Source organism: Cyrtonyx montezumae, unplaced genomic scaffold (genome assembly GCF_038088225.1).
Source record: "Cyrtonyx montezumae isolate F1298 unplaced genomic scaffold, pur_monq_1.0 scaffold_8, whole genome shotgun sequence".
NCBI classification, from domain to species: domain Eukaryota; kingdom Metazoa; phylum Chordata; class Aves; order Galliformes; family Odontophoridae; genus Cyrtonyx; species Cyrtonyx montezumae.
The window spans coordinates 116,588,160-116,601,759 of NW_027072089.1; the positions used below are offsets into that span (position 1 = coordinate 116,588,160).

A 13,600-nucleotide genomic window follows, 5' to 3' on the forward strand; every position below is an offset into this window, starting at 1 on the left:
GAATAAAAAGCTATAGTAAATAAGATCAGTGAAATCTATACTTCTTCCTTTTCCTCAGAAACAGAAGATTGCACAGACTTTGGCTTCAAAATTTCTACCACTGAGTTATACTAATGATAAAAATGAATTGTCAGACTAATAAACACATGGAAATAGCTGGAAGTACAATGGCTTATAAGGAATTCCTTATGTAAAAAAGGTTTTTAATGTTTACAATAGATTTCTCCAGTCTGCAATGTCTTAGAGACATAAGATCATGAAATGTCTCTATGATACAGGAATCTTTCTAACTCTTTATGGGCCATACGACTATTTGCTCATTAGGCAGCAGACAGTCCTCGGAAGATGTACCTTTTTAGCTAGAACCATTTTTTTTTCTTTCATAAAATAATCGAAAGCCACATCTGAATTCTTCCAAGGTTGTGCAGACCTAAAAAATCTAAACCACTTTTGTGTGAGCCCATAACAAGACATTTCAGAGAGCAAAACACTCTTTTTCTGATCAGGTTCTCTTATGCTGCAATCATTTTTTCCTGTTTACTTCTCAACAATGAAGTTACCCATAGCTGTAACACCAGCAGTAGCAAGTAGGGCTAGACCACATTTGCTCTGTTTGGTCCTCATCATATATAACAGAGATTCAATTTCACCTCCTGCTTTCCAATTTTTTGTTTGTTTGTTTGAATGAAGAATTTTAAATATATTTTACTCTTTGAATCAGACAAGAAACATTATAAAGTAGAATAGAATATGAATCAGTAAATTGTAGAAAAAAAAAGCCTTATTAAAATAGGATAGTTAAAGAAAAATGAAATTCCTAACAGTCAAAGATAGAGTTACATGTCCTTCCCTTCTCCCCTCTTTTTCAAACACTGAAACCTAATGAATTGAAAAGTTCCAAATAATGGTAACCTTGTGCACTCTATGTGGAAGAAGCCTCTGAAATCAGAGCTGAGTTTGCTGACCCAATATAGCTGGGTCAGAGCAGCAATGAAGTCCTTGAATATGACCAAAATCCTCCCAGCATGCAACATCTGTCCCTCTTATTGATCCTTGGTATACTCGCAAGAGCTTCATTTTCCTCTTTCGAAAAACAGGGGTAATTATGCTTTCCTGTCTTGCTAGCGGATTTTGGGAGGTGCAAATGAAAGGTTTTAACCACATTAAATTCAGGGAATAAAAAGATCACTTCCTGCTTCTAAATGTTCTGTGCCTGCCATGTTTTATAGTTCTGAGGGTTTAACTGTTACTGTGTTGGTATACCCTCTGTGACATTTATTATTTCTATGAAGTTCTGCACAACTCATTGTGGAGGGCTCTAGTATGCCTCTACGTCCTACTCCTGTTTATAGATCTCCATTTCCAGGTCCATTTTTTGGGAATTTCATCACACCTGGAATTTTTTCCTAATGAAGAATGTACTAATCACACAGCTAAAACTGTTGTTTATGCCTCAGTATAAAGCTTGCTTACAAGAAAACATGATATTTTCCTTGTCACTGCCTGCTGACAGCTTTTATACCTCTGAATGTCATTTTTTCTTTTGGTATCTCTGCCTGTGCAGAATTTGCAGTGCTATCAAAGACGTGCTTCTTGCCTGTGTTGCCATCTTCTTCTTGTCCCTTGTTCGCACACTCTTCTCAACTATCTTTCATAGGGACACTTTCTCTTCGGCTCTTGACAATGCAGTTTACCCTCACTGAGATATTCTCTGCTAGATGGCCATCTAATAGCTATAATAGACATTCAAGCAATAATGAAAGCTTACAGTGCTATGCATTTTCTACTTTCTGCTTTGTATGGGAAAAATTCTCATGGAAAGCTCAGGAACCTCTGTTTTCTTCCAAATGCTTCCTTAAACCTGTGATGAAAATACTTCTGTTTGGCACTGGTGGAAACTATATGTTGCTACTACCTATTTTATTACCTTTGTCTCCTAAGAGTACCAGTCTAGGGGGAACAAGGGATGCATGTTTTCATTTCCTTGATGAAAGAACAGAGAAAGGTATCTTTACTTAGCATATTCACAGGCACAACGGAGCTCTGTTGTAAGGCTGGCATTCTCAGTAACTGCAAATTATAGAATGTATTAAATACAACAAAATTGAGAAATTAATGCATATGATCTGATTATCCTCACAAAAGTTAACACACTTTTTTTTCACATTTGGCCCTCTATAACAAATGCATGTGTCCTACTGTAAGTAGATACACAGAAATTAATTCACCACCTGAACACAAATGGCAATACCCACCTCTCGCCTTCTTGCCAGCAAAACAGCTTCCCAATTTAACAGGATATTGGGTCAGTTTGTCTCTGAATTAGTATATACTATAAATACGCTCTTTGCCTAATGTTGTGGTTTATCCAGTCTGTATGGTTTGGTTCTGCTGTTAAGACAGGTCTTATTTCCTACTTAGAAAACATAAACATGCCATATTTTCCAAATTTTACATTTTTCTTTCTCTTATTAACTAGCAACGTTTCTCTTCAAAAATTCAGATGCTGTAGTCAAACAACTGGGTCTAAGGCATGCAAAGCCAGAAGGTTACATTTTACTGGTTGTAGGTGTTTGTAATTTCACAGGTGTGACAGTCCTCCAGACAGGGAGACTAGAATGCGCAAAGGAGAGAGTCACAGACAGTTGGTATATTAATAGTGCAGGTGCAACCATATCAATAATATGATGTAGTATCAACATAGTCATTGGCTGCTGGTTGTAGTAGTTTTGATCATTGCTGTAACTGACAAACCTTATGAATGAAATTTTATAGAGAGATGCAGCTACCAAAAAAGAGTCCATAGAAAATCTGTGAAAATTGCTCTCTGGATTTGTTGGGGGCACCAGCTTTTTAGAATCTTTATGTCAGTACTTGCAAGAAGTAGAAGGATGAAAATATCCACCTAGGCCTGACATAGGATTTAAAAATGTATAAAATACATGTCTACAGGTGTTCGCATGAAAACTGTTCCATAAACAGTGTCTTTGGAGTGTCATTTAATCAATGAATGTGGTTCATTAGTTGCCCCTATAGAATCTTTCTTCTCCACAGTAGATTATTCTTCTTCTAAACTTGAAGTGCACAAGCCCTCCTTTGAATGCAATTTTTTTCTCCTTTTTTTTTTCTTGTGGGTTTTTTGTTTGGTGCTTTTTTTTTTTTTTTTGTCATTATAGCCTTTTATCTAATAAATGACATTACTTTTTTTCTGCAGGTCTCTTGCTCAAGGCTGTGCTCAAGCTCTGAGCATGTCCAATAGTGATCTTCAGTGAGTCTATAATTCTGAAAGCTTGCTTCATACTGTTGTTGTGTCTTCAGGATTTCAGGCTGTCAGGAAGGATGAAATCATGACCAAAGCCACTTAATGTACACCAAACAACTTTTAAATAACAGATTTTCCATCAAATTTAACAAACACAGATGATAAACTTTTCCTTATCTTTCTTCCATGTTTGTCATAGACTACAACTGCATAAAGAGATTTGAGGTTTTCTATCTCCCCCATGAACTATAATGGGGCAAAACTCTTAACATAAAATATGCGAAGGATTCTGAAGTGTTTGCATTATTCTCTCTGGATATTAATAAGGGAGGATGAGCAGATTAAAGCCATCTGTGAGATTAGGGTTTGTGCACAAATTCTTTGACTCGCCTGATATCCAAATGACTTCTAGATTATTTTATTATCACTTAACTATGGCTGGCCATTTTGTGAGTGTAAGGCAAGGGCAGCAAGCTAGAAACATCACTGACCTTGCAAGAAACCTATTACAATTTACATGTATGTGTTTTTACTTCATTAGTTCGGCTCGTGTATTGCTATGTTAAGTTTGAGGCTGGTAACTTTTTATTTTTGATTTGTTCAACTGGTCAGGAAATGAGTATCACTAAGACTAGATAGTAACAATTTTCACAGGCCAAACTGTCATTTCACTTGTTCTCTGGTATTCTGTGGCAGGGGATTGCTTACTGCTTTGGCTGCGACAGGATGCAGAGCTGAGTGTTCTTTCCTGAGCATCAATTCAGAGGTCCGATTGACCCACTTCTGTTGTGTAGTGTTATTGAAGTTACTAGGCATGTGTAGCATGACTTTTGTCCTCTACTGATTTAGAAAGAGCTAAATAATGACAATTCAAGGTGCTAGTTGTGTCCAGGATACATCTTCTATTAATAGGCTTCCTATTATTTTCTAAGATAAATCTCAAATGAAGAAAGAATCATTGTCCCTCTTCATGGGAACAAAAAAGAGGTGCAGTGCGAGAGGCAGCCTGTGCAGGGATTGCCTAGCAGTCTGCCAGCAGAGCTGGAACCAGACAGCTTACTGAGATCCTCACTGCTCTGGGACAGTGCTCAGCCTGCAAGAATTGCCAGTCTTTCTCCTTTCTAAAGCTTCTGTAGTCAGCTTTAAGTTTTACATCGTAGCTAAGATGGAGGGTGAAAATTTATTAAACTGAGTTCACTTTTTCACCTGTAATAAGGAAGTTATTTGGGCTTTTTGTTTTTTGCACTGCATGTGGAGTATCATAATTTTTGTTTTCCTGATAGTATAAATTTCTAGCACATAAATATTTACCTGACAATTAGCTTACATTGCACTATTAAGTAAATGGGCATTTAAATGCCGTTACCTAAGGAGGCCTGTAGGTTTGAGCACTGCTGACTCTAAACTAAAGTGATGTATGCAATGTGTTATTAATTCATATGTTAAATACCATTTAAATGTGATTACTTCTTTGTTTTCTTTCCTTTTTTCTTTGAAGACACTTGTTTGCATGCACTGTTAGCCCCACATCTAATGGTTTACCATATGGATATAATCATTGTGCGTTTCCTTCCTACCAGCACTTTCTTTTTTCTTATTTTTTATTTAAGGCTCAGTCCTGGATACTTCATTTGAATCAAAGGCTTTATAAAAATCCAAGCTGCCATGTCAATGTACCTTTTTTATTTTTTAATTTTGTTGTTATGTATTATTTGTGTGCTAATAGCATTATGATAAAATAACCACTCTTAACGTTCTGGGAGCATCAGTAGGTTAAAATGTGGTCAAGGGTTAATTTGTTTGAGAGAAATCTCATTAGGATTTCATGGTTTTGCTGTAGTCAGTCACATACTTAGTTGTTATTTTATTGAGTCTGCTATAGACTATGCTTTAAATATTGCTGCTCAATAGTTGGTAAGATTGATGGAATTCCTTGTTTTTTTGTACAACAGGTTCAGAAGTACATCACATTTACTGTGGAAATGCCTAGAAGGAATGGTTCAGATAAGAATTTTAGAAAAACAAGTAAGATCTTTTTTTAACATAGTGTTGTTTAAAAATGTACTTGGTTATTATATTTCAGTTGTGACTGTTTTCTTTTTCTTGTCTGAGGGATTTTATGAAGATGTCCAAAAGTGTTATTTTTTTCAACATAAAGTATTTTTGAGTGTAATTCTCTGTTATGTCGTCCTGTTATCAGGTCAGCTCATATTCTTTTTTTGTTTGTTTGTTTGTAAATTGAATTTAATTTTTTTTCATACTGGATTAAGATTGTTGAAAATGTGGTTAAATTCTCATATTTTCCAAGAGAAATTGGTGTTCATGAGATCTCTTCATTTTGCCTGTCTGGATTTACTTTTAAGATTTTTTTTTTAATTTTTTTTTAGTTACAGCAATGATTTGTAGCTCCAGTATGTGTGAAATTGAACAAGAAATATTTCATTGTCTTCTTTTAGATAACTGTGTGAAGTATGTATTGTCCTTATGATATGGAAATAACATGTATTTTTCAGTATATAGTGAGGATTTATACTGTAATAGAGTCTGTTTCTAAAAGAAAACAAATATCTCACTTCCAAAGTACTGCCATTAGAAAAGCGGAATTATTTTAAACAATTTTTAGTAAAATAAGTACAGCACATTTTTCTAGAATATATTAAACTTGGCCAAATCTGTTCAGACTTTTCAATTTTTTTTTTAATTTTTGCCTGGAAATAGTACTTAAACATTAAAACTTTATTTCATAAATGAAGCAAGGTTGTGAGAATTCAAAATTGCAAAATAATTACTGTGGCTGCACTAGTTTAGTTCACATATAATGCAGATATGATGAGGCATATAGAAATTGGAGTGGATTGATGGACTATGTGTTAGGGTTTTGTTTTTCTATAAGCATCTACTTCTTAGTAGTTAATGAAGATTTCCTATGTAGCACAGCACAGTAGGTGAACAGAGAGAAGGACAAAGAGGTCTTCAAAATAGCTTCATTCTTCTTTTCCTCCCTAATATGTGTGAGGGCCAGAGGTGAGGAGGAGGAATGGGAGAGACACTCAATATGAGGAGCGGCTGCACACATGCAGGGTGGCTCCACGTAGGACACCTGGGCTTCTCCTGGAGTCACAGCCCAACCTGGCATGTTGAGCCCAGCCACTGCAAGATGCTAGCTTTCTCCAGCTCTTTAACCACCAGGGAGCTGCAGGTTTCAGTGTAGGGAAGAACAGGTTGTGATCAAGCTGTTCCAAGTTCATAAAAGGTTACACACCAACAAACTTTAGTGCGCTATTTAGAGAAAAAGCCATCCATTACCTGTTTTGGTTTAGAATAGAGAGTCCCCTGCTCTGGGGACTGGTTGATGAGTGGCTCAGGTGCACCCAGCAGGATGCGATGGACAGCTGGAGAGCTCCATCAGCTCTGCAGAGGGCAGCTGACCTGGTGGGTCTATGGGTTAATCCATGCACTTCTGGGACTGGACTCAAAACAACTATAATTTTCAATATAAAGTATTCTAGAAGCAACCTGAATATTGTTAATACCCTGCAGACAGTTTACTCAAAAGTGGTTTCTTTAGTTGGTGTAGCTGCAATGAAAACTCCCATGAAGGGCTGAAGGCAAAGTTGGACTTGGTCCCTTGCGGATCTGCTTGTTGGTAGTGGAACTGCAACAGATCACAAGAATCTGAAACTTTGTCTCCAAAGACATGGAGGCATGTCATCAATATCCAAGTATGCCACCTGTCTGCTGCACTACCTGCTGTTGTGTGCCCAAAGCCTGCATGAGGATGGATGCAGCGCGAAACCAAACTGCCTGTTCTGCATGTCGAGAGTTCTGAGTTTTTGGGCCTTCCATCATCCACTCTCTGCAGGGAAAGAAAGTAGAATGGCTTGGAGAGTCTGTCAGAAATCCTGAGCTTGCACCAAAAAAGCATCCCCTGGGTCTGACGCCTGGCTCCTGATACAAAAGCTAGAAATTGTCGTCCTAAGTATAAGTAACAACTGCTTTCTATGATTCAGCTAAAACAATAATAATAACATCACAAAACAAAACAAACTGGGATGCCACCAGGTCGCGGCAGAGCAGCACGAAGCCTCAGCAGTGGCCAAAGCCTCTGGTTCCTGTGAAGTTTGGTGGGACTTGCTGCGCCGCCAGAAAAAGGATGGGTGTGTGTGTGCGCACGGGGATGGGATGTCGTTTCCTTGCATTTCTGAAGCCAGGGAGGCTAAACTTTGTCGTTTTATAATATTTATTTATTTATTTGGGGGGAGGGCGTACTCGAGGGGTTAGAACCGCAGCAGGATCGGGGGGTCGGTGTGGGGGCACCGCGCTGCGCGTTCACTGCCGATCCCCCTCCCTCCCGCCCACGGCCGATCAGCCGCGGGCTGCGGATCCTCCTCCGCGCCGGCAGCGGGGCAGGGCCGGGCCGGGGGCGCGGGCCGGGGCCGGGGCCGGGCGGGCGGGCGGCGATCCGGCGATCCGGCGGGGGGCGCGGGGAGCCAATGGGCGGCGGGGATCCGCCGGCGCGGCTCGGGGGCCCCTGGAGGAGGAGGAGAGGAAAAACCACGGGATTGAGCTCTGTCAGTGGCGCTCGCTGCTTCCGAGGGGGAAGTGCCGGGGAATAATTAATGTTTTTATTAAATTTGGAGGGAATTTTTTTTTTTTTTTTTTTTTTTTTTTTTTGCAGCCGATCGCCGCGCGTGGCCTTCAGGTGGGTCTTCCCCGCAACTTTGGTCCGGCGCGACCGGAGGATTGCGTGGTGGCGGAGGGTGGCCGGAGCGATCCCCCGAGGAGAAGGCGGCGGGGTGCGTGCTGTGTGTGTGTGTGTGTGTGTGTGCGTGCGTGGCCACTGCCGGCGGGCGCTGCCGCCGCCGCTGCCGTGAGGTGCCGATCGCCATTACAGCCTAGCACACGGCCCCAGCCGGGGCTGCCACTTTGCGCGGATGGCCCGGGGGATCCGGCGGGAGCGTACATAAACCCCGTGCCTCTAGCCCGGCTCTCGGCTGCTGCCCCGAAGTGCTTTTGCGCCGGGTTTTCCTTGCAGAAAGCGTGTAGCCCAGGTGAAGGCAGAGAGGGGAGGATTGTTTTTATGAATGGGACTCTTTGAGGTTAATTAGCTATGCAAATGCAAGCAGTTCATTCATGGTTTGCTTTTTTTTTTTTTTTTTTTAATCTAAAAGCCATCTTGTATTCCCCTCCAGGCTGATTGGAGTCCAGATCCCGAGGAAATCTCCAGATCCCATGCCCAGTAAATAAAATACTAAGCTCAGACTCGTGGAAGAGCCACAGGATGGATGGATTTTATGACCAGCAAGTGCCTTACATGGTCACCAATGTGAGTGATCAGCTTGAAGTTGGTGTTTATAAACTTGTCTCCGACTTGTTTCTGTGGGGGAGTTGTGGAGGCAGAGTATCTGCTTTGTTGCCGCTGTAGGGGCGACACAGAGAGCTGTGCCTGCGAGACAAGCTTATCTTCCCATTATTTCAATAAAGCATAATGTTCTTTAAAGGCAGTTTAGGGATGATACAAAAATCCCGAACATAATCAGTGGATCAGAAAGGCAAGAGTAGCAACTGCACCCAAAGTTTCTGCCTGTGTTTGCATTCAGCACTCAGAAGAATGAAATTGAGGCAAACCTTAATTTTTTTTTACTTTGCTTTCAGGACTTCGCAAACAATTTTATAAGTGACACAGTAGGGAAAGACAGAGCAGACTGTTATCATCTAGTATTTGGATTCTTCTGCATGTATTATGCAGAGAGGATCTGTATGCTATTGTGTAGGTCTGTGTACTTCAGATGCTAAAAATACATGCTTAGTATTGTGTTGCTTATGTATTTATGTGCACAAATAGAAATCTGCATGGATAGCTAGAAATGTGTTGCATTTAGACACAGGAATCTTTAGGAGGATGTTAGGTACTCAGCAATATCTTCTGCTAGAAGCTTGAGGCTGTAAGATGATCATTTCCTTGTTTGAAAATGTAAAGAATTCATGCTGGCTTTGAGTTTTCTTGATTAAATGAAGAAAAAAAAAACCCTTCAGATTTCTAAAGTAACTGATCTTTCCTGTTTATAGAATCCGCGTGGGAGAAACTGTAATGAGAGACCGACAAATGTCAGGAAAAGAAAATTCATTAACAGAGACCTGGCTCATGATTCAGAAGGTGAGGGCTTGTTCTTCTTCCCACCCCCCTCACCCCCCTCCTTTACTTACTAATGCAGAGAAGCTTTTGAGAGCTCTTTATTTATTTATTTTGTTAATATATTTATCTAGATCAATCTGAATAAACAAGACAAGAAAATTGCATTTACTGTTGCTAAACAAACTGGCAAAGGCAATAAACTGATAAAGTTGATATTTCTTCCTTAACTTACCCTGTTGCATTTTATGTATTGCTGCGCATGCGGCACATGAATGTTGTGCACTGAGGCCAAGCCTGTGCAGCATCTGACACAAGTCTTGGACAGAGTGCACTTGGTTTTGTCTCCTTCAGGCCTCACGAGACTCAGAGCTTTCCATGTTCCACCAGTCCTTTCCACTGGTGTACGCTCACTGGTGAGAGTAGGAGCAAAAATGCCAGTGTGGAGATGCCCAGTTTTCATTCTTGCCTTGTGTCAGAGCTGTTAACTGTCGTGCCAGCATGACACTGATAGGGTTAAAAACCCTGGAAAGTTCTGTTATGGAGGACTAGGACGGAAGATGTTTGGAAGGGCTGAAGTTTTGTATCTCTTTCCCATCAGTAGCCACTCCTTAACCAGGGCTTGAGATCTGTAGTCTGGTTATCACTTCTTTAGGTTACAAGGTCAGTAGACGTGCTCTCTTACACCCCTGTGAGTATGACAGGCATATAGTGAGCATACAGGGGCTAACAATGCCCCTATATAAATCGAGGCAGGGTGAGGACACACTGAGGTGCTTTTAAAAATCCTACTTACTTGCTTGGAAAAGTTTTTTCAGTGGAAATTGGAAAGCAAACAACTTCCTGATTTTCAGATTTCCTAACATGAGGTATCAGTCGAGAGGAAAAATGAATAGCCTCTGTCATTTTAAGTGTATGTAAATAGTTATCTGTCAGCATTCGTAAAAGAGGAAGCCACTCTCAAAATACAGTAAATTAAAAATAAACCATTTGTCAGTTCAAATATCCTACTTAGTTGTCCGTAAACAGAATTTTCATAACTGCGTTTCGGAGCTTTGCAGATGATCTGAATGCTGCTCTTGTTTGCACCCTTATAAGTAACCTATTTCAGCGAGCTGCAAAAAGGTTTTTCCTTTACAAAATTCAGTCTTTGGAGAAAGTTGTTTCACTTTAAAGAGGTACAGTAAGTACAGTGTGCAGGAAATAGTGCTGATTCTCTTGTCATGCAAAGTAAAACATAAGGGGAAGTACAGAAAGAAAGAAGGATTTCCATGTCTGTTTGCTGGTGCAGCATCTCGGGTCTTTGCTTCAAAATTTTTATATGATTGTTACAACCCTGCTAATAAAAATACTCAGACTTTGGTCAGGGAGAACTTGTGCTGAATTCCAAGAGAGCTTTATCCTGACAGATATTGCAGGAGGAGGCCTGGGGTCATATAAGTAGAAATAGTTCACCTGTATTAGAAAGACTACAGTTTTAACGTCTCTGTGTGTTGCTGAATAAGCCTACTGCGCTGTAGAACTTGTTTAATATTCTGGTTATTATTTCAGAAACTGCTAAAATAATACAGTAAGTATTATAGAGGTGTAGAAAATTCATTAACTGCAACCTGAAAATATCTTTGTCTGTGTGTTTGACTACCAAAATAGAATTCACATACGCTGTTCTTCTGGAAAAAGATATTTTTTGAGTATATTTTAATCTTAGGAAGAGATTAAAGGTATGAGGCTTTTATCCCTGTCTTCATCTTTTTGCAGAACTCTTTCAAGATCTGAGCCAATTACAGGAGACATGGCTTGCAGAAGGTAAGGGAAAAAACTGCTTGTAAAAAGAGGAAAAACAACTCTGAAGGGAAGAAGGAAAAAAAAAAAAACAACTCCTGAACTTGCTGTCTTAATGTTCAGCCCAATTAATTGAGCTCTAAAAGAGCCACCTCATGTGTCATGCATACATTAGAGCCTCTGATGAGTTTGTCTTTGGGGACTCTGGGGCTGCTCTACCCAGTGTCATCACAAATTACCAGGAGAAATTGCTTCCAGCTCACAATCACATCTGCTTTTGGCAAGAACTAATGCACCAAGACTTCAAGTTCTAAGCCTCTGTTCAGATTTTAATTGCAATTGATCAGGTTTATATTATTGTACCTCGAGAGACTACATACAGCCAGAACTGGGCTTGCTGTTTCCTTTAGAGCAGCACATATAATTATTTGGTGTTCTGGTGGAGTACTTTCTGATGGCAGAAATTAGTTTCTCTGGGTTCATCGGGACGGGATGCTTCAAGATTTAAGTGCAAGTGTCTTCTTTCCACCTTGTTCCCAACACAGAACATTAGGTGTGTATGGAATACTTAAAAAGTATTATTTCTTGCTTTTTTTTTTTCTGTTGCCTTTAAATATTTTGCATGCTATTTTTCTTCTGATTTGCAGTTATGAGATTGTGTATTGGGTGATTACAAAACTGACATCGGTCTTTTTTGCACCTGTTTCTGCTTTTAAGTATTTTGAATAATCTTTCAGAGCACATTCTGCTGAAGAGAGAAAGCTTAAAAACAATAATTTAGAAATCTGAATTTAGAATAGCTGTTGAGAGATTAATTTACCAAGGAGAAAAGATGATCTGCTGCTGTAAGAGAACTTTAACAAAAAGCAAGGGAGCTTTCTCCTTATAAAGTGCATTTGTTCTCTCCTGCAATGCTTCCTGATTTTTTTTTCCCTTTGTATTTACAATACTATTTATTTCAAGCATAAAGGTTTTTATGCATTTTCTCTTCTTAATATGACTGGATGAAATTTTAATGTAAACTTCTGAAATCTGATTTTGATGCAAACTAACACCATTTTTCCAAATTTATCCTGATCTAAATGGATATGGATATTCCAATATGTTTAATTTTCATTATGCACTGGACTGTGCGCTGTTGTTTATAGAATAGATGCTCAGATTCTTTGGAAGGGAGAGACGTTGGGGTGAGCTGGTTGCTGCTGCTTTTCATAGAAAGAGGGATATGTTGCTGGTGACTACTTGGTTTTAAACTGTTTTTTTTTTTGACAGCTTTCTGTGTAGTCAAGTTCTTAACCTGCAAATAAGGTGTGGGGTACTGTTTATTTTGCTGATGTTTTTTTCTCCTAGCATTATTTTTAGCATGTAGCTATTTGGTATGTAATTAAAAACTGCTTTTTAAATTCATGGAACAGAGGTTATGCTTTTATGAATTTGTAAGATTCTTTCCCAATCATTGAAAACAGAATGCTCTACAAGAAGACAGTTTTTTCTAGTATAATGATCAGCTACAACTGTAGCTGTCTCTGTGATAATTTTACTAAGGCTCTCTTTATTTTATATCAGCTCATTCATTTTAATTAGCCAGAAGTATGTTAAAATGCTAGTCAAAAGGTATTATTTTTTGATGGAGATTAGAACTTTTAGCTTGTTTTTTTACTGGGATGAACATTTTTGTTTCTGAAAATGATTGAATTTCTGTGATCATAAGTCAGAAAAATACAGGCAGATTCGTAATGCGTGTGTAGATAATAATATAAGTTTGAAAAATAATATGGAATTTAAAATTGATTTAATCATTTCTATAGGTACATAAATTACCGTAATGGCAATTTTTATTCTACAGGCATTATCTACTTCAGACTAGAATGAATTGTTTCAAAGCCTTTTATTTTTTCCTTTTACTTGACTGTACTTTACTTAATAAATTTAGATAGGATTTGAGAGAGAAAGGTGTCTAGATCTATGTCAGCTGGGTGAAGGAACCTTTGTAAGTGCAGATAGCATCATCTGGTAAGTATTTGAAAATGAAAAAAAAAACCAGGAAAAGGATGTGTTTTCATATAACAGCATTACTGTGTAAAATGTTATAACTATATTTTTTGAAAACATATTTAAACTAAATATAACTGACTTTCTTACTTAAAGAAATCTGTATGTTTAAGGCCACTCCATGTTTTTATCTCTTTCCTAAAACTTTGCACAGCTTTCCTAAAAGGTAAGCTAAAATCCCCAAAAGTCAAGATCAGAAAATCAAATATTGGTTTATTAACTTGAGCATAACATTTTATTGTAAAACAAACAAACACACAGATGCACAAGATAGCCAACCAACTAGTTTTGATAGTCTTTATTACATACTGGTGTTTGAGAGTATTGTGGCTCTGCTTAAATGTCTACATGGATGAACTTAGCCAGGAAAC

The 13,600-nt window shown here is 38.8% G+C and overlaps 1 protein-coding gene across 3 annotated transcripts in view; it reads left to right on the top strand.

The window, feature by feature from the left end:
- Positions 1-7,395: 7,395 nt before the first annotated feature.
- The window catches only part of ETV1 (ETS variant transcription factor 1), a 62,661-nt gene continuing 56,456 nt past the window's right edge, over positions 7,396-13,600 (top strand). The window contains exons 1-5 of one of the 3 annotated variants that reach the window (XM_065752259.1): positions 7,396-7,419; positions 7,941-8,058; positions 8,455-8,588; positions 9,332-9,419; positions 11,154-11,201. In XM_065752259.1, coding sequence (XP_065608331.1) covers positions 8,544-8,588; positions 9,332-9,419; positions 11,154-11,201 — 181 coding nt within the window. In that variant the 5' untranslated portion in view covers positions 7,396-7,419; positions 7,941-8,058; positions 8,455-8,543. Of the gene's footprint in view, positions 7,420-7,940; positions 8,059-8,194; positions 8,314-8,454; positions 8,589-9,331; positions 9,420-10,993; positions 11,731-13,600 lie in introns of those variants that run through there. The other 2 variants (XM_065752258.1, XM_065752260.1) reach the window with 2 other exon arrangements.